The sequence below is a fragment of the Lepidochelys olivacea genome (assembly GCF_965140295.1).
Source record: "Lepidochelys olivacea isolate rLepOli2 genome assembly, chromosome: 5".
NCBI classification, from domain to species: Eukaryota; Metazoa; Chordata; order Testudines; family Cheloniidae; genus Lepidochelys; species Lepidochelys olivacea.
In genome coordinates, this window is record NC_140415.1 from 112,897,173 (window position 1) to 112,918,955 (window position 21,783).

At 45.4% G+C, this 21,783-nt stretch overlaps 1 protein-coding gene across 2 annotated transcripts in view; it reads left to right on the forward strand.

Annotated features, from left to right (window-relative positions):
• The window catches only part of ACER2 (alkaline ceramidase 2), a 53,909-nt gene extending 37,042 nt beyond the window's left edge, over positions 1–16,867 (forward strand). For both annotated transcript variants that reach the window (XM_084628887.1, XM_084628886.1), the window contains exons 5-6: positions 8,428–8,565; positions 9,301–16,867. In XM_084628887.1, coding sequence (XP_084485013.1) covers positions 8,428–8,565; positions 9,301–9,487 — 325 coding nt within the window. In that variant the 3' untranslated portion in view covers positions 9,488–16,867. The remainder of the gene's footprint in view (positions 1–8,427; positions 8,566–9,300) is intronic.
• Positions 16,868–21,783: the final 4,916 nt, after the last annotated feature.

A 21,783-nucleotide genomic window follows, 5' to 3' on the forward strand; every position in this document is an offset into this window, starting at 1 on the left:
AAGTGTTTTTTATATTTTTTTTCTTTTGAATTTTTTCTGATGCAAAAGAATTTATACATTAAAAAAGTCAGAAAATTCTTCTCTTTTTTTTTTTTTTTTTTTAAAAAAGATTCCAGTGCCAGTCACAAGTCTGCCCAACCTCCATATATGGGCTGGAGACTCTGTTCTCCTGCCTCTTCAGCCACTCCTTCTATTCCCTCTCTCAATACAGAGTGAGCTGAGATTATATTATGTAAGAAAAAGTTGCAATGAACTTTCGCCAGGGTACAGAGTTAAGGTTGTCATAGCAGCAATAGAGGGAGAGGGCCTCTGACCTATATATGATGTCTTCTGCTTTCAAATCCACACAGGTAATGACTGATGTTGGAAATCACTCAGAATTCCCTCATTTGTCGTGTTGGAATTTCAAAATTGAGGGTGACAAATTTGTGTGCGAGACCAGGAATTTTTACTTGTATGTACTGCAATCAGTCGTAAAACGACAGGGTTACTTAGACTGTTAGCTCCTTGGGGTAAAGGCTGTCTTTTTCCTGGGTTTGTAGGATCATGGTCCCTAGGTGTTTCCTTATTACAAACAATAATAATAGTATTCATTGCAACACAAGCAGAATATTTATTTTTTGTTGCTACTAAATGTTTGAGATTTATGCTGAAATCTCTGTGTCCTTGGTCCTGAAATACCACAGGTTTTATTGAGTCTGAGGAGTGAGATCTGCAAGGAATAGACAGGCTCTTGCAGGCAGCTCCAGGTCATGGCCAGGGGCCAGGTTTATAAGGGAACTTATGCTGAACTGTTTTCTTGCTATGAAATAAAATGCAACCTTGAAAAAAAGGGACAGAAATCCTTTTGAGGGTGGTTTTTGACCAATGGCCCTACTCTCAGTAGTAAGAACTATGCTTGGCAGTGTTTACAGAATTGCGTCCCAGGAAAATCCACCCGATTTTAAAAACAAAAACCAGAAGCATAATTTTCTTTTTGTAGAAAGACCAACAAAGCCAAACTACACTTCATCCTAGACAGCATATAAGAAAAAGGTCATGTCCCAAGAGATCTCATATTGTATAACTCCTGTATTGAACTCTCTCATTGGCTAAGTAAGATTTAATGCCACAAGGAATGTAGGCTCCTGAGCAAAACTATGGAGACCACAGAATTCAGTAACAAATTTCATTACATTTAAAAAAAAAAAGAGTATTCCTACTTTACAGGCAAGACAGCCTAAGCTAATTCCTTGTACATACATTGGTACCTGCTTTTGAAGGCAGAGCTGATCAGCTACAGGCCAACTTGCTTATGGCCACAACAGATGGCTCTTTTCCCTCAATAGTAGGAATTATTGTGTATGGACAGGTTTGTTTCCTCCATCCACGGTCAAACTCCATCTTCTTCTTCAAGTGATTGCTCATGTGTATTCCACAATAGGTGTGAGTGCTCACCACATGCACTGGTGTTTTCCCCTAGCAGTACCCGCAGGGGGGAGCACCCCAGCGACCCCTGGCATGGCGCCTCCATGGCTCGGTATAAGGGGAGCTGCGTGCTTCCCCCCACCCTCCGTTCCTTCTTGCCGCCAGTGAAGTTGCATCGGAACTACTCTGCTCCAGCTTTGCTGTAGCTCGTCCCCAGAACTGCTTGTTCATTCAGCGTTAGTATCTGTAGTTAGTTAGCTGCTCAGTTAGTTAGAACGCGTGGGCCCCGGGGCATGCCCCACAGCCCGAGCTGTAAGCCATGCGACACTTGTAGGCGATCTGTGCCAAGGAGTGACCCGCACACAGACTGTTTACGCTGTTTGGGAGAAACCCATATCCGCGATGGCTGCAAGATTTGCAAGTCGTTCAAACCTCGGACCAAAAGGGAAAGAGACATTAGGCTCCGGACCATTCTGATGGAACTGGCGCTGACTCTGGTGTGCCGCTCCAAGCTGGCACTGGGCACTGCGACCTTCCGGAGCCTTTGACCAGTCAGCACCGCTTCCCGTCCATGGGGCACAAGAAGGCAAAAGAGATGCCTTCTTCGCAGCAGCACCAAGGAAAACCCGGGGCAGAGGCTAGACCCATGTCGGGCAGTCCTTGATCCCCTCCGGCCTCTAGGCCTATGAATCATGTAGAGCGGAGTAGTCCAGCCGCTTAGGACCAGGCCTCCCCAGGTGTCCGGATGTCCTCCATGCTGGAGGCCCTGCAGGCGGCCCGGGATGTCATGTCCATGCCGGTACCACGAGCGCTGCCGATGTCGGTCTCATGCTCCAGGGGCAAGCCATCGCTGGGATCTTTGCAGTCGCCCCTGGCTTGGTACCGGTCTCGGTCCAGGGAACGTTCCTGACAGTGTTCGCCGCCTAGCAACCTTTCAGGGCAAAGTCCACGTGGATCACCCTCAACTCCCACCAGACTGTCTGGTTGGGTGCCATCCGACCGAGACTCTCGGCACCGTTCCACTTCAAGGAGTGAGTACCGACGGGACCGAGGCAGACATCGCCAGAGGTTCTCATCTCGGAGGGGTTACCGCAGCTAGTCACGGCATAGACGTTGATGCCATTCCCACTCAGAATCCCTCTCCAAGACCCTGCCAAGGCATCGTCTCCGCAGCTCCGGGCGTCGATCACTGCCGTCACGGGTCCACCTGTCGGAGCCAATCACAGCGCAGCTGCTACTGACAGTACTGGTCCTCCATGTCGAGATTGTGGTCCCGTGGTCATCGTTGCTCCCGGCACCGCCGCTCTTCCTGGTCCCAGGACAGCGGCAGGTCGTTTGTCAGCCCGGCCTCCGCTTGTAGTCGTCCCTCCGTGGGCCAGGTCAGCCGGGCCGAGCAACCGGGCCCACCGGTGCCGCAGCAAGTACAGTGGCTCCAGGCCCCATGGTTGGCCCAGTGGTACCAGTGGGCACCGTAGCCCTTGATGCAGCCCTGGTGGGGGCTCGCTCGGTAGCCAGAGCCTCAGAGGCATCATCGGCCTCACTCTCCAGACCTCCAAGGAAGGAATCGGTGGGATGTACATCCGCAGCACCGGGCCCAGAGACCGACCAAGTGGTGGACCCTCTGGTGCAGGCAGACACCCAAAATACCACACCAGCCTCCTCGCCCTCCCCGGATGAGGTGATTACGGCCCCGCTCCCCTCAGTCCCGCAGGAGGACTTTCAGGCCCACCAGGAACTCCTAAAAAGGGTGGCATCAAGCCTCCACCTCCAGGCAGAGGAGATGGAGGAGCTCTCAGACTCCCTGTTTAATGTGCTGTCCTCGTCAGAACTGGGTGGGGTAGCATTGCCTCTCCATGAAGGGATGGCAAAAATTTCAAATGCCCTTTGGCAAACACCGGCCTCATTGGCCCCCACCTCCAAGAGGGCGGAACGTAAGTACTTTGTACCCGCCAAGGGACACGAGTACTTATACACCCACCCGGCGCCCAACTCCCTGGTGGTCGAGTCGGTCAACCACAGGGAACGGCAGAGCCAGCCAGCCCCTACCCAGGAAAATAAAGATTCACGGAGGCTGGACTCTCTTGGAAGCAAAGTTTATTCGTCCTCGAGCTCCCCGTTACAAGTGCCAAACCACCAGGCTCTCCTAGGCTGGTATGAGTTCAATCTGTGGGGCTCCCTGCCCAAGTTTGAGGACTCCCTCCAGGAGCGTGATAGGAAGGAGTTCAAGGCACTGGTGGAGGAGGGTACAGCGGCTGCAAGCGACTTTGGATGCGGCGGACATGGCTGCTCAATCCATGGCCTCCACTGTGTCCATGAGAAGGGTATTGTGGCTCCTGCTGTCCAGGCTGTCCAGTGAGGCACAGGCCACCATGCAGGATCTCCCATTTGACGGGAAAGCTCTGTTTGCGGAACAAACAGATACAAAGCTGCATGGTGGAAAGAACTCTTGCACGACCCTCCAGACTCTGGGTCTCTATGTCCCGGCTCTGGCTAAATCTAAGTTTAAGCTGCAGCAGACTCCCGCTCAGGCCTCCACCTGAAATATGAGGCTGCCTATAAGAAGGCACGGGACTATAAAAGGCGCCCTCAGAGGCAGTCGAGGCAGGCCCCGCAACCTGGGTCCTCTAAGGGCAAACAGGCGAGGAAAAGACGCTAATGCTCGGGGGCGCCCTGCCAGTCCCCCTCAGGGATCCACCCTCAATAAAGCTCCAGTTCAAAGGCAAGGGGTTCTCCTCCCACTATTTCCTTATCCCGAAGGCCAAAGTGGGACTCAGGCCCATCCTGGATCTGCGAGATCTGAGCCAGTTCATGGTGAAGCTCAATTTCCGCATGGTCTCCCGGGCCTCCATCATCCCCTCCCTGGATCCCAGGGACTGGTACGCTGCCTTCGATCTGCAGGACGCGTACTTCCACATTCACATATTCGAGGGACACAGACGCCTCCTCCATTTCGTGGTGGGGCAGAATCACTACCAATTTATGGTCCTCTCGTTTGGCCTGTCCACTGCCCCCAGGGTATTTCCAAAATGTATGTCAGGGGTAGTAGCCTACCTCAGGCGCTGGGGGGTGTCCAGATTTTTCCCTATCTGGACAATTGGCTGGTCAAGGGCAGCTCCAGTCGCGGGTGAGGGATCATGCGTTAGTCCCAGTTCAACACATGGAGTTTATCAGGACACTCCTGGACACCTCATCGGCCACAGCTTCCCTCCCACCAGACAGGTTCGAGACCCTGAAGGGGCTCATCGGCATGATCACAAGGTTCCTGGTGACAACAGCCAGAGTGTGCCTCCAGCTCTTGGGTCACATGTCAGCATGCACGTACGTGGTCCACCATGCCAGACTCCGAATGAGGCCTCTCCAGCTCCGGCTTGCCTTGGAGTTCTCCCAGGCCAGGGACAGGATGGACAAGGTCCTCACCGTGCCCAGCTTGGCGATCGCCTCCCTACGGTGGTGGTCTGCCCCAAGCAACATGCTCCAAGGGGTCCCATTCTGGGACAGGGCCCTGTCACTGGAGCTGGTGTCCAATGCATCGGACCTGGGTTGGGTGGCTCATGTGGGGAATGTTCGGACCCACGGTCTGTGGTTGTCTCAGGATCTGACCCCACACATAACGTCAAGGAGCTCAGGGCGGTACACCTGGCGTGCGTGGCTTTCCACTTGTACCTGGAGGGCAAGGTGGTCAGGGTCCTCACGGACAACATGTCCTCGATGTTCTATATCAACAGGCAAGATGGGGCCGGGTCATCTGCCCTCTGCCGTGAAGCCCTCAAGCTGTGGGATTTCTGTATAGCCCATGGCATCTGCCTAAAGGCCTTCCATCTACCAGGCGCCTGGAACGTGCAGGCAGATCGCTTGAGCAGGGACTTCTCTTCTCAGCACGAGTGGTCTCTCCACCCAGAAGTGGCTCACCAACTCTTCCAAGTGTGGGGAACTCCCCAGGTGGACCTGTTCATGACACGGCATAACTGGCGCTGTCCCCAGTTCTGCTCCACAGGGTGACTGGGACGGGGCGCTATCTCTGATGCCTTCCTCCTGTCCTGATCAGGCCAGTTTTCTCTATACCTTCCCCCTATTCCCACTGATCAGCAAGATCCTGGAAAAGGTAAAGATGGACAAGGCCTGGGTCCTCCTGATTGCCCCAGCATGGCCCAGGCAACATTGGTACAGGACCCTCGCGGGCCTGGCGGTTGCTCCGCTGTGGCCATTACTGTTCCGCCCGGATCTGCTCCCCAGGACCGGGGCTACCTCCTCCATCCCAACCTAGCAGCTCTCCACCTCACGGCGTGGCTGCTCAATGGTTAGGTAGGGAGGAGAAAGCAGGCTGCCCTCCACACGCTGCTCCTACTTGGCAAAGTAGTCCCAGTTCTTCAGATGGGCAGCTGAATGGGGTGTCTCCCCGGTGGCCACCCCGATCCAGTTTATCCTGGAATACCTTCTCCACCTATAGCCCAGCGCTTGGCGCCCTCATCAGTCAAGGTGCACCTGGCGGCCATGTCGGCCTTCTGTCCGCCGGTGCGGGGGTACTTAGTATTCTCCCATGCTGTGACTGGCCAGTTCCTCAGGGTGTTGGACCGTCTGTTCCCATACGTCAGGCCCCCACACCCGCAATGGGACCTGAACCTGGTGTTGACCCATGTCATGGAGCCCCAGTTGAGCCACTAGCCACGTGTGCCTGGTCCCACCTCTTGTGGAAGGTGGCCTTCCTGGTCACAATCATGTCGGCCAGGCAGGTCTTGGATCTCCGAGCCCCCATACACGGTTTCATAAGGACAAGGTCCAGCTCCGCCCACACCCTGCGTTCCTCCCGAAGGTGGTCTCCGCCTATTACTGGAGTCGGGACATTTTTCTGCTGGTCCTCTGCCCCAAGCCCCATGCATTCAGTGAGGAGCACCATCTCCACACACTCAATGTGTGACGGGCTCTGGCTTTCTACCTCGAGTGGACCAAGCCTTTCAGAAAGTCCTCGCAACTGTTCATTGCCTTGGCTGAGCGCATGGGGGGTCAGTCGATCTCCATTCAGCGGCTTTCCAACTGGATCACTTAGTGCATGTGCACCTGTTATGAGCTGGCGGGTATCCCCCCGCCACCGATTATGAAGGTGCACTCGATTCAGGCGTAGGCCTCGTCGGCTGCCTTCTTGGCCCACGTTCCCATCCAGGACCGTGGTCTTTTGGAGGGCCTTGGTCTTCGGTTCACACGTTCACCTCACACTATGCCATCATCCCCAAACCAGGGATGACGCTGGGTTCAGCAGAGCTGTCCTCCGTCCTGGGAACTTGTGAACTCCTTCCCACCTCCAACAGAAATAGCTTGGAATCACCTATTGTGGAATACACATGAGCAATCACTCAAAGAAGAAAAGATAGTTACCTTTTCTGTAACTGGTGTTCTTCGAGTTGCGTTGCTTATGTCTATTCTACATCCCACGCTCCTTCCCCTCTGTCGGAGTTGTCTGGCAAGAAGGAACTGAGGGTGGGGGGAGCACGCAGCTCCCCTTATACCGCGCCATGGAGGCGCCACTCCAGGGGTCAATGGAGTGCTCCCCCCTATGGGTACTGCTAGGGCAAAAACTTCTGGCACCGGTGCACGTGGCGAGCACGCACGCCTATTGTGGAATACACATGAGCAACACATCTCGAAGAACACTAGTTACGGAAAAGGTAACTGTCTTTGAACCCAGATTGAGAATTTCGTTTCTGAGGTTCAGAAGAATGCAACATCAGCTAAATTGTTCTTGTCAAAAACTTTGGGGATGTTTAAACTTTTGGGTTAGCATAATTTCAAACTGTAGATTACTTGAATTAATGTGTAGAAAAAACAGCTAGTCCCCCCCCCACACCCAAAAGCATAGAATTCTTCATATTTATATAACTTTTAAAAAAATGTTTGCTACATCAAAGGGGCAAATGAAAATTTGGCTCAAAATTTACAAACTTTTACTCAAATTCTAAACCCAAAGAAATGTTTTGATAACGACAGAATTTTAAAAATTCAGCTACGTTTCCCTTGTGTTCTAACTGTGGCTGGGACGAAGTTGTTTTTAACCAGTTCTTAAAAACCATACTCCAGTCTGAGTATTTGTGGCAAGGCTAGTAATGGACCCCAGTGCCAAAGACTTGTAACCAGTTTCCATCAGTTTTACCACTGCGTCTAACAATCAGAAAAACTCCTCTGTGTTGAAATGGTAAAAGTTGTGCTTAAATATTTGTTCTTTCCTTAAGACAGAATGCGTTTAGTGTGTTTCATGTTTTGACACCAAACCTTTCACTTATAGGGGTGCCAATTAATTAAAATCTTAAAGAAAAAAACTAAAAAATAAAGAATTCAAGTGTAGTTCTTGTCTGGAAAGTGACTCTTGCTAATAATGACATGGGGGGGTTCCATGTTTATTGTTTCTCCGTGACGCCAAATACATTTTGCTCAGTTTACAAGTAAAAAGAGTAATTTTTTTTTCCTTCTAACTGCTTACCATGCAAACTCACCCTGAGATCTGAAAGTTAAGCTGGGCATTTCTCATCCATCCTCACCAGTTTAAAAAAAAAGATGCTGCAATTGGCATTTAGGTCCCTATCTTGCAAAGAGAACTGGGCAGGCAGATTCCTGCTGCCTCATGGTTCTTGTTGCAGGATTAGGGCAGTTGCTGACATATGAGGGAAAATGGATTCCAGCTCTGGCTTCCAGAACTTTTACTTGGGCTGTAGTCCTAACAGGAGTGAAAACAATTTTTTTGTCCAAAAGTTGCACATCTGTAATTAAGAGTATCCCGGAGCAGAGCTACTGAGTAAAGGTGCCATTTTGTTTGCATAGTCTCTTTACTCACCTCAGATTGATGGTAAGTAGATGGTAAGTAAAGCTCCTCAACATATCACTTTTTCAGAATGCTGCACTGGATGCAAAGCAGCTGCAGGCTTCTTAAAGATGTGCAGCCTGGCGTTCCGGATTCCACGCCAAAGCTCAATATAGCCAAACCACATAGTGACTGATAACAGCTTTTCTTCCCTTCCTTATGTCATTTTTTAGGTGTGAAAACTTGCGTGTGTACAAGCTGGGCCTCTTTTCAGGTCTTTGGTGGATGTTAGCACTTTTCTGCTGGATCAGTGACAAAGCATTTTGTGAGATCTGGTCTTCATTTAACTTTCCGTATTTGCACTGTGTATGGTAAGTACTGTGTGTAAACTCTGTTGTTTCATTTAAAGAAGAGAAACCCTTAATAACCCTTAATGCACGTAGGCTGTCTTGTGCATTGACTGTTGTTCCTTTCACAATGATGAACAGCTTTACTAGTAAAAGACTCCCAACCAATAGTGTTCAGACATCCCATCCACTTGATAGATTTATGTGCCTCCTGGCCTCTTCAGTTTCTGCAGACTCTAACTTCACTTTTAATGAAAACTAAGTTTCTAGCCCTTATGAATGCTGAAATAACCTTCCAAGTGTAAACCAATGCAGTGTTATCAGTCTGAAACAATGGGTCTGAGAAAAGAGAAATCTCTCCATCCTTAAAAAATCCATGACAGCAGACAGGTAGACAAAGAAGATTAGAGCTCAGTGCCACTCCTTCACACCTATCCACCTGTGAGCAAAAGTCCCTTTTACTCAAGACCATATCTCATCATTTTCCCCCAAACTCTGTGTAAGTATCTCTTTTGCAGCATATTCAAAGGTAATCAAGTTTGGACCAAGAATGTTACAATTCACTGCATATTTGTAGTATAGTTATCTATATGCTACATCTTGTTAATCCAAAGAGGACAGGGATTGACGCTAGCCATGCTCAGGAGGGACAGGAGAAAGGGGTAGGGGCTGATTGGTCTGAAAACTTGGTGATATATTTGACACCTTTACAGAAGCCACATTAATGGTTTTTTTTTCTTTGTTTTCCATTCTCCTCAGGCACGTCCTCATTTGCCTTGCTGCTTACCTAGGCTGTGTCTGTTTTGCCTACTTTGATGCTGCCTCTGAGATCCCTGAACAGGGCCCTGTCATAAAGTTCTGGCCCAGTGAAAAATGGGCTTTCATTGGTGTCCCCTATGTCACCCTCCTCTGCGCACACAAGAAATCACCTGTGAAGATTACATGAAATCAAGCACTTAGTGGAGGGGACAATCTATTTATTTTTTCATCACAGACTGTACTTAGGTAAAGGTAGTGGCTCGGGTTGTTTTTTCTGACTAATATGCATATGGCATTCACAAGTGTTTTGTTAACACATGGTAAAATATGACCTTTCCTCACTTTTCTGGAGAGGAGGCTAGAAGGTTTATTGTGGTGCTCCTGAATATTTATCTTAGAACTCTGTATTGACACTGGTTGGATTTGTTTTGCACTCTGATGATATAATTCTTTCCAAATATCAAAGTTAAGGATATTTTTCAAGGTCGGCCAGAACAGCTGACTGTAAGAGACTGATTCTCTTTTCATGTTGGTTCTGCCAGAGCTCTATTTAGTGAAGGAACAGTGAGGGGGACAAAGGTGCCTCTAAGCCATCTTTGTTCCTCCTCTATTCTGTGCCCTGCTCCCAGTATACATTAGAGCCATCCTGAGTGTGCTTTACTTTGCACCTGGATGCATTTAGCCAACTACATTTTTTTTTCCACAGTCATGTCTCCACATGTGGACTGCAGAGGGGGTAGTGTAGAGCCATTGTGGCAGCTCTGCACTGCATGGGAAATTCCCCAGTAGCTAAATACTTTAGCAGAGCTGCAGAAGAGGGTGGTAACAAAGGAAAATCAGACCTGGAATTGTTACACTGGTGTAAAACAAGGGTAAGTCAGAAGAGGAACAGGCCTTAAATTCAAATAAGACATTCAGGAACCCTAAATTCCTGATGTTTTCCTCAAACAGTTCAGAATGAAATGACGGTGTCTTTTGGCTAAATTATTTACAGGATGCTAATGATTATCAGCTCGTGTGGGGTGTAGTGGAACCTGGTAGCCACTACAGACTTATTTAAAAATACATATATTCCCAATAAGCATATGGAGATGGTTATAAAAATCCCCTTCTATCTCTGGGCTTTAATCTTTTTTCTCCAGATGTGGTAAAGTTTAAGGGTGAGACTTTCATAAGCATTTGATATTTGCCTAACTGCTCCCACAAAATTATATGGGAGTTGTACCAATAACTTCAATGGGAGCAGTGTTCAGCCATTTTTGAAAATCCCACCCTAAACGATTAACACTAAAATTTGGATTAAACTATTAATAAATAAAACAAAACCCTATACTCCAAGTGCAGTTAGTGAGAGTTAGTTTCTGACTAATGCCTTTCAAGTAGAAATAAATACAGTTGTATCCTAATGCCCTGGTAGTTGTATTTAGTAAAGGTAAATGACCACTTAAAATTGTATTTAGGGCCTGCATGTCCTTCCAGTAAGCAATGAAGTTTAAAACTTCAGTGATTACATTCTTTGAAGGAATGTGTGGTATAATTTTTGCCATTTGTACCAACCTGTCTTGTAAAACAATAGGGACACCCCAAAGGGGTAGCATCTGAATCCAGTTTAGTTTTAAAGCTGCTGGTTGGTTTTTGACTCCTAGTTAGGGCTATGGTTGAAAGTCACTTGCACTGAAATCTTGCAGGCTGTTTTCACAAGTTTTTAGGACAAAATGATGCAAGGAAAGAGTCACTGATTTTCTGAGACTTCTGTCATCTTTAACTATTGAGATCAGCTGTTCTTCTGAGAGTCTGGCTGCAACTGAACCAGGAGAGTCTGGCTGCAACTGAACCAGGAGATAGGCGCCTTACTGTTTGAGATCCAAATCAATACCAAAACCATAGGGGCTGGGCTTCAAGGAATTGGATTTGAGGTTCTGGTTGTGGCTTCTGACTTACTGGTTAAGCGAGAGGAGAACCGGGTCCTGGAACTTTAAGCATCCTCTTACACTTAGCTGCTATGGTCACAGAAATGAACTTTATAACAGTTTTTACTTGGGAATATGCTACTGAGAGATGAAAACCCAGATCCTCTGCTATGGAATGGTGCCGCTTGTGGAGCAGGGGCAAGGGAGGATGTGCAAAGATCTGCTCCCGCAATGCTGATCTGGCTGTATGCTGGTCTGGTCCCCTGGTGTAGCTTAAGTCAGCCTCGAAGGATCAGCTGGGTGTAGAGAAGCCTCAACCAAACCCTGTATCCCAACAGCAGGGAAGGGAAGGAGGGTGAAGGAGCTAATACCTTGGCTCTACACCAGCAGAGGGTTCCCATATATGAGGCTGTACCTCCCTTGGTCAGCTATGCTAGACTTAGGGCCAAAATCTGCCTGTGGTGTATCATGAAGTGAATATTGCACACTGGAAGGTTTGATACAAATAGTCCTGTAGAAAAACATAGACCATTTCAGCCCAAATGCTGCTGAATTCTTTACTACAGAAGTACCAAAGGAGGAAGCATCCCCAAAGTCTGAAGAAAGTGATATGTCACACTAGATTGATCAGCCCTTCCCATTTCAAGAGCCGCTATCTATGTGCCAGAATAAACACATTCCTTTATTTATTAGAACATGGTTCTAGAGGAAAGACAAATATAAAATGGTATGAACCAAAACGTACTCTGCTCCAATGAACACGTTAGTTTAATTGGAAAAATCATGAGTGACTAAGGGGATGAAAAGACACGGCCTGATTCTCAACTGCCCTGCACCTTGTGTCGTTATTTCCGCCAGTGCAAAGTGCTACCGAAACACTAGCATCAATGCAAAGTGCTATCATAACACTACTATCAATGACCACATGAGATACAGGGCAGTTGAGAATCAGACCCCCACACACACTCTAAAGCCATAAACTCTTTCCAAATCAATGACTCTTTCAATCTTCTTAAGTTACAGTGGGGTTTTTTCTCTCTCTCTCCTTGCAGTATATATCATTTAGGCTTGGGGGGGGGGACCCTTTTAAGTGGGATCTGCAGCCAACTTTTTTTCACTTTAATGGTCCAATCCTATTCCATTAAAATCCATGGCAGAACACTAATTGGTTTGCAGGAGCAGGACCTTATTTCCCTATATTTCAGAAGTATAACAAAAACTAAGTAGAGGTGGGGTACACACAGGTCCATATTTTCAACAGATCCTTTGATATTTTTTCTGGGGGGTGCCCAATTTGAGGCACTTAGGGCTTGATTTTCAGAGGTGTTGGGTGCCCAGAGCACTAGATGTAATCAGTGAGAGCTGCAGAACCTCTGACAATTCACATGTTAGGGGTGAGGTTTTGTGTGGCCCCTCTAAGAAGTGCAGCAGATAACTGAATCTAGGGGGAGAGTGATTAAGGCAGCCTTAACCATCTTTGCACTGTCTTGATCCTTGGCTGTTCCAGGGACTGAAACAGCCCCCAGAATAACTTAGACCCCTCCCCCAGGGCTAGGTAAGTTATGTCAGACTCCTGGCACTGCCATATGGGTAGGGCCCTATGAAATTCAGGGTTCATTTTGGTCAATTTCATGGTCATAGGATTTTAAAAAACGTAAATTTCATTATTTTAGCTATTTAAATCTGAAATTTCATGGTGTTGTAATTGTAGGGGTCCTGAAGGCAGCAGGGCAGAAGTAAGGATGACATGGTATGGTATTGCCACCCTTCTGCGCTGCTCCTGGCAGGGCGCTGCCTCCAGAGCTGGACACCCGAACAACAGCTGCTGCTCCACAGCCGCCCAGCTCTGAAGGCAGCACAGGAGTAAGGGTGGCAATACCGTGACCCCCCTAAAATAACCTTGTGACCTCCCTGTAACTCCCTTTTCGGTCAGGACCCCCAATTTGAGAAACGCTGGTCTCCCCCGTGAAATCTATATGTTATAGGGTAAAAGCACACAAAAGACCAGATTTCACAATCCGTGACACATTTTTCAGTGCCATGAATTTGGTAGGGCCCTACCTAAGGGTCATAGCATTGCCTGGAATCTCCACAGTACTGCATGTCATGTCCCTGTCCTCCAATTCACCCCTCCCACTCCTGGACCCACCCTCAGTAAAACCCCTGTGTCAGGATTTGTGAGCGGATCCTCACAGGGCAGCCTTATGGATGTCTTGTGTAGTGCCTGAGCCGGGGGAAACTTCGCTTAGGAGGAACCGGGGCTTTCAAGCTTCTTTATGCCTGTCCAGTCCATTTTACTCAGTGTAAAGGGGCCAAAGTGGGGGTGAGGATTTCCCCATAGGTGTGTCAATATGGGCACTCCAGACCTAGGGTTCACATTTTTCCAATAATGTGTAATAAAAACAAATACAAATCTGCTGTGGAACAAGAAGTAAAATGAGTGGTTTAGCAATATAAAGCGAAGATGCTGTCTCATACCAGCAGGCTTCATGCTAGCCTTTAGTTGATAACATAAACCACATTTGTTAACATTGATTGGCGTTCAGATACAGAGTATTTAGTAGTACTCAAAATAACCATGAAAATGCAAATAATTGTGAACAGGTCAGAATTATATGTAAAATGTATAGTACATTCCCATAAACTTGAAAAATAGGTGTTAAGCATTTGGCTTTTCTGAAATGTATTAAAGCCTGAATAGATAGAAATGACCATAGACACCACCCTCAATCCTTAATTAAATTCTGAATTCAGTGGTTAGTGTTTTCCACCAATATGATTTTTCCTCAGTATTCTAGGCCAGATCCTCAGCACTTTGAGCAGCTTCAGCATGTAAAAAAGGGCCGTGAAGCCAACTTAACTAGTTACTTGGGGAATCCCTGGGTGATATAGAGCCAGTGACAGCTGCATGCTTCTCATCTTTGCACCCCATCCCTAGGGAAAAGAGCATGGGGCCAGACAGTCACTGCACTCTGACTCTATCCAGGTGCTGGCATAGCCCCTTAAGGCTGTGAACAGCTGGGTACAACTTAGAGCAGCACTGAACATCTGGGCTGTTCTAAGTTGTGCTGTAGGTGGGTGTCTGAATAACACCAGGGAGGCACTAGGATCAGGAAGACTCAAAAGACTTGTGAATTCACATTTGCCCCTCTCACATCCCACTAGTCCTACACTAAGGCCAGCTCTACCAGACAGGAGGATCAGGCCCTTTGTGTTAAAGTAGCCGGCAGCACATTTCTGCAACTGACCAAAGAATGGCACTGGACTTTAGCTTGATTCTCCTGCTAACTAGGGCCTCATTCCTCTTCAGATTATGTGCAATAACCTCTTTTTTTGTAAAGACCTGTTATATTTCCTTTCTGTGTGCTAGAATAAGATCCCCCCCAACTTTGCTAAGAAGTCTTACTGCTGGACAGAATTTGCTAGGGACAAAAACAGGTGCACCAGCAGGTACTGGCTTTAGGAAACAATGTTTTCAGTATTACAGCTATTGGGTGGAATAGCAGATTTAAAGTATTTTTACTTCATCTTCTGTGTATAACTTTTCTATCTAAATTCATTCTCAGAGATAAGGGGCCAAATTCTGCAGCCCTTAATTGAGTCAGACTCCCACTGAAGTTAATTGGGAGTTCTGTACCCACGCTTAAAGGAAACCTATAGATTCCGGGCATATGCTATCTTTTTTGGGAGTTTAAAGCTGGTAAGCAACTTGCTACCTTTCTGAAAATTTTGGATCTTCTAGAATCTAAGAGTCAGATCCTACCTGTGATCACCCCCATTCTCTTCAGTGGAGCTATGTTGATTTATACCAGCCGAGGATCTGGCCCTTCTCTCTTCTGGTCACTGTGGGAAACAAACAGTTTTTAAATTAAAATCTTTTGTACACAACCTGTTTGTTAGAGTTTATATAATAATGTTTGTTACTCTCTACTATACAATTGCTGTATCCCTTCCCTCCCTCAGTAAAGATAGTGAACACTCAGTTTGTAATACTTCTCAGATATTAAAACAGTTTTACTACCGGCTCTTCATCAGAATGGTGTTCACTTGCTGGACCCTATCATTTTTATATTGCCTGATAAATCCCCAGTTCAGATAAGGTCTATTTAATACTGTGTACTCAACGGTTTTGTATATTGTAAGTCATTTTCAGCATTGTTTGTGAGACTCGTGATTGCTGAGGTTCACACTACTAGAAGCGATGAGAATAAATTCTACTCATGCTTTTTATTAAATAAAAAAAACAACTTCCAATGTTTTAAGGGCAGGCTGTGAAATCCTGATCACTAATCTCACTGTCACTGGGAAGTAGTTTTTATAAATGAGTGGCAATTGAGCACCTCTTTATCTCAGAAGTGAATGAATGCATGTACATGTACTCTGTATGTTTTGTTAAACTAACCTCTGGCTTCTGTACTTGTAATATATGTTTATGCAAACAAAAAACATTCCATTGATGTACAGAAGTCTATTGCAGAACTTACTGTGTAAGGAGGAATTCCACTCTAAATAAGTGCTCTCAGTCCACCTTTTTTAAATACTGACTTTTCAAAATGTAATTGTTGCACTTTAAACTCCTTACAAAATATTAAATTAATTTAATCTCTTCTGTCAAGGCCACATGGTTCTTTGCTTTGTTTTAATTGTGCATTGTGGCCTTATGAGCCATAATGAAAACAGAGCTCTGTGAACTTCAAAGTAAAACTTTTACCTTTTTTCTGAACTAAGGCCCTGATTCAGGACAGCCCTATCCAGAAAAGCACTAAAGATTTAAATATGTGCTTAGGTGCTTTCTTGAGCTGAGCCTAAGGTCCTTATCCTGCAGATGCTTAAGCACATGTGTGAATAATCTCTGGTGTGTAAAGTGACTTGAGTGCATGGGATTGGGGCCAAAGGGCCCAATCCATTTCCCATCGGAGGTAAACTGGGCCTTGTGTTTTTAGATTCAGCTAGTGTACTATAAGATTATTATAGTTAACTATTGTTTTTAAGATTGTTGTTCAGAATTTTGATCACTTTTGTAGGGGTGTGTTCTTTATAAACAAAAATATTATTTTAAGGTATAACTATTTTAATATAAAGACTGTGTGTGTGTATGTATATAAATAAATAGAACTTCCTTCATATAAAATTGTTAAGCCTTATGGACTTCAGTGGGTCTGATTTTCAACCCCATGCTAGAGTCATTAACCACTGGAATAATTAACCAAGTGTCATGGTTGATTCTCCATCACTGACTATTTTTAAATCAAGATTCGATATTTGCAAAAAGATCTGCTTTAGGAATTATTTTGGGGAAGTTCTATGGCCTGTGTTATACAGGAGGTCAGAGTAGATTATCATCATGGTCCCTTCTGGCCTTGGAATTTATGTGCATTTACACAGAGGCAAATGTGTGTCTGCTTTTCACAGGCATGTCCTGGCGGTACACAGGCATGTCCTGGAGGTGAACAGTCTTTACACATACATGTTCTTTTAAATATCTGAACATGTGCACAAATGTACACCTACTGGGGACTGAAAATCAGACCTAGTGTCTCTAAAAGGGGCAGTAAACATAATACCTGTATTTTGTGTTTTACTTGAAGACTATGTATTGAAAGTTTACAGAAAGTGTGTAATTATTTTGCAATATTAAATTACCTTTAGAACAAATATTATTTGTATCTTTAAATTTAAAATGCTTATAATAATGTGAAGGATTGCATATTACAGTCAGCTATATTAATACAGGATGGTACAAGCTGTAGGGATAAGGTAAAGGGCAATGAAGAAGACTTTTACAAGTGTTTCGGGGAGAGAGAAACACTAGATTGGAGGTAAGACCATTAATAAATGAGGCTGGAGATTCCATTACTGATTGATTAGCCTACTGGACTGATTTTGGTTTTTTATTCTTCTTTAAGAAAGTAAAGAAACATTATGTATAATTAGTGCTTTTGAGTAAAATAAAAAAAAAAAGGTAGGCAAACAAATACTTAGAAAAATGAGTAGTGCACAGATCAGCAGTTCCAGCTGACTTGAACTCTTTGAGGCCAAAGAAAATCGGGAAAGTAGAATTTGGGGATTGAGCGGGGAAGCTTATGGTACTGATCTTCATAATAGAAAATAAGCAATTGTCACACAGTGTGTCTTACATAGTGAAATAATGGTCATTCATTGGCTTTCTGTATCAACCTCCTTTCTGACCTTTTGTCTTAGAGACCGCCTCTCCTGTGGCTGCTCACAGGGTGACTGGACTTGGATGTTGGGACAGGGAGGCGCCCAGGTTGCTAGCACAAAGATGAACATTGATGTGTGTGTGTTGGGGTGGGGGAGAGAGGGTTTACTCTTCCTTTGCTAGTTGTTAGTGTCCGATAGCTTCACAGGAGCTCCATGCTGTACGGCTGTTTGTTCAGGTTCAACCTGTGTGAGGAAGGGCTTAAGAAGATCCAACAGGAACGTTTTGTCATAAGTGTTGGCAAGGCACCAAAATCTCAAGAGTCTCTTAAATAATCTGACCACTTCCTCTTCACTGTTCTATTTTTTTTTTAATGTGCTGATGCTGTATGCAAAGAACATGGGGAAGTCCCTCTTCCCTTGTCTATGGCCTGTAGCATTCCATCCCAATGGGGTCCACCCACCTTACAGCTGTCTTGCTGCCTATGGAGCCTAGATTCCACACACCACTTTTGACTGGAGCTGGTTAAATAATACAAGACATGACTTATAGATAAAAGCAGACGATCCCATATAATTCACTCTTGTTTATTGTGTTTGCACTCACTTGCTGGCTATTTGCAAAAATGTGAGTAACTCAAAGAACTTTATGAATTTTTGCATGAAAGGTTATTCATCCAAGAATTTGTAAGATTTACATTATTATTTTAAGAGTTTCAAACATCCAATCAGGATGCAAAAACATCTGATTTTTGGTGAACAATTGCATTACATGGACAAGAAACAGTCAATATTGTTCTGTGAATAGGTAGGAATAAATCTGTTTGTCAGAAATCGAATCCGTTCACAAACAGGAAAAAAGGGCTCTTTGCTGGATACCTTATTCACATTGTATAATTTCTACACTTCTGTGTAGATCTATGTATTTCCTTCTGTCTTGAAAAATACACAGAAACCTTTAGTGCAATAAGAGTTCACAGAGCATCCTCTTCATAACAACTCTAGGTCTCTGCAAGCAAACATATGGTAAAACCTATGTGAAAACCACAGGCCTAGATGTTCCTATGTCATTCAGAGAGGCTGTTGCTGCAGTTGTGGTTAGCCAGGTGTCACAGACCGAGTTCCTGGGTTGATTATAAACTACTCTGTCATACAGAGTTTCTGTCATATCTACAGATGTTTTTTCCACATCCCTTTGGCCAGGCAGCAGAATCTTCATCCAACATTAATGGAGTATCTCAGAAGTGGACAATGGGAGAACTTGAGCATCAGGTAATAAAAGACGTTATCTCTAACAAGAGAAAAATAGTGACACTTTATCCCCCAGATTATAAACACACTTTACCTTTGGTTTTATGAACAACTAACTACTCTGAGGGAAATGATGTTGAATTATTTCACTCCCATTTTGAGGCTCAGACACATAGTACAAGTATGCACAGTGTGCCACATTGTACAGGTGTATACAACGGTGCACCTCTGAGTCATTGTTTATATTTATATTTTCCTGCTTGGCCAAACAGCATCCACAGGGATCAGGCCTCTGGACTTGAGAAATTATTAAAATAATCAAAGGTGGTGTTGATATCTTATTCACTATTTATCTTACTTACAGGAGCAGCTAGAATCCCAGTCATGGACCAGCACCCCATTGTGCAAGGTGCAGCACAAACAGAGAACAAAAAGGCCATCCCTGGGCTTACAAAAGTAAATCTAGGTAAGGGAATTTGTTTAAAATGTGATTTTTAAATATGATAGTTTGTGTCTCTCAAAAATCTAATCAGATATTTGCACCACAAGATGGCAATGTTGCACTAAATACAAGCTGTGCATGAATACAGTTATTCACAACCCATAAGGGATTTCAAACTGATGTTGAAACATGCAGAGGAGAGCTGAGAAACTTAACATCTTTAATGAAATTAGCTAAGGAACCTGTTTACCTAAAAAAACCAAACAAACCAAAAAAAAGACGATGCTGGTTCATTTTCTACTTCAGTACTGACTATAAATTTACGGTATGTATAGAATGATTTCCAGTAGGGGATGACATGGTTTACAGAAACTATCCAGCATTGCAACATAGTGCTAAATGGGAAAATGCTGGATTGTTGTATTTGTTCTTTTTCCCTATGCTTGACGTTGGGAATGTTACCTGCTTTTTAACTACTATAGAGCCAGCAGATGGCGCTCAAGAGTAACAGCATTCCTGCATACTTCTGTATAGAACTGACTTAAATAGCAAACAGATAACCGCACTTTCCACAGCCCTGCCCTACTGCATCATCTTGACTTCCTTCTACCAGCACCTATAATTCAGTGAGGCACATAAAATTTCCTCCTAGGATGGTGTATTTTGCCATATAGAATCCAGTTCTTGTGCTGTACTTGCTGTCATGGTCTTTACTGATCTCTCTCCTTTTCTCATCCTGTGGGTCTCCAGCTTTGTATGTTGACTCTGGTTTAACAAAAGATATGTATTTTTACATCTGTCTCAACAGCCCCTCCACCCATTCCCTGTTTTCTCTCCTCTTTTTACTGGTAGGGGATGGCTTACTCTAAATATCAGATTTAAAACATCTAGACTTTCAAAACTACAGACAGGTATCCTGCCAAGGTCAAGTCAGACTCTTCCGGACAGATTATCTGCTGGCAGACATCTGCAAAGCTCCACTGACTTCAGTGGAATGATGGCAATTTATATCAGCTGACGATTTGGCTGTTAGTATTTATCCTTGGGAAGCAGATACATTCAGTCCCATGCATTTTCAGAGGTGACCTTAAAGCAGTTCTGTGATTTATTGTGATCCTTGTTCTGTTGTTAAAGAATTGCAAATTCTGCTTCCTGCTGTGACTGATATCAGACAGGGAAAGGGGACTCAGGGGGAAGTGGCTGGGTCTGTGGACATCAATGCATTCATAATACTTTGGCAGGAGAGAGGCAGCAGGCGATGCTTGTGCGAACCTGTACACTTTCATTTATTACTGCCCCAGAGCTTTAATAATACAAGCACCAGGATAAGTATACCAGCTAATTTGCTTGCTCAGCAAGCTGTAATAAAGGTGTGACTCACAGGATCCAGGTGGGGCCTGTTTTTCAGCAGCATAGGAGTGCTGGAGTGGATCTGATCCATGGTGTTAAGGAGGCTGAGAAGCATAGATATAATGCATTCCACTCCAGAGCCAACAAATTAGTTGAAATGTTAATGAAACCACTGATGCAGTAACACATGATTTAACTTGACCATGTGTCCCTGTTTCCAGGTCAGTTTTACAAAATATGGTGCCTGTGCACAGCCCTAACCCTTCGTTTGCACCACAACATGCATCCTAGTTTTTTCTACTTTTGAAACTCTTATCCCCTTTAACACAACAGAGCTCAGGCTTATCTGTGGCTCCATGGTCTCATTTCAAGTGCTGTCTGTAACAGGGTGGCCTGTCCTTCTAAGGGCCAGTCAGCCCTGTTCAGTTAGCCCTGCCACACCTGTGCTGTGTGCTGGATTTAGGAAGAGTAAAACCCATCAGTTGAGGGCTGACCAGGGAGAAAAACTGGCAGCCAGAGGCCTTGCTGTGACCAGCTAGAGCCCTTTGTAAGAGCATGGGCCTGGACTGGATGTATTGCTAAGCGCATTAGAACTCAGGTGAGAGTCAGACAGGCTGTTGCAGCTGGGAGCTGTACGTTGAGCCTAGCAGGGCTGAAGTTTCCTCTGTGCCTGGCTTTTGGCGGGGTTTATCGAGAGGACTCCATTACTCTGGAAGGAGGGGGGAGCACTCTCGGAAGTGGTGTGGCTGAAGGGCCAAGCCACTCCTACGGCTGGAGTAGGCCAAAGGCTGCTGGGGGCAAACTAAGGCAGAGCACAGCAGTGCTACGTCTTGCAGTAAGGGGGTGCTCTGAGGCAATGGTTCTTGTAACACCACCAAAACTCAAGGTTTTGTTGAAATGGCTTCAGTCTCCATTTTGAAACAAATTATGCCCCAACTGTGCAGGCCAGCCTGGGTTGGCAAACTGTCGCTCGAAGTGGTTTTTAAGGTTGGTTCTTGAGGAGCATTTCACTACACTGCGGATTCAATAGCACAGGCAAGGCATTAGATAGGTGCTCTCATAGAGTTCAGGCCCCAAATTTAGGACTTCTTTAACAATGGTTTACAGAACCAAACTTAGAAACAAGTGCTGTTTTTTAGAAACAGGCCGTTTTCATGTAACGAGTCCACTGTCTTCACAGCCCAAGCAGAGCAGCAATGTGCGACTGCATGAACACTCCAGACGGTGAAAGTGACTCCTCAGCTTTCAGGTCTGAGCTGTGTAAAACACCGAGAGGGGACAAAAATACCCGAGGCCCAATCCTCAAGACACTCATTCATGCCTGACTTTACTGACCTGACTAAGCCCATTGACTTCCTTGGGAATTACTCA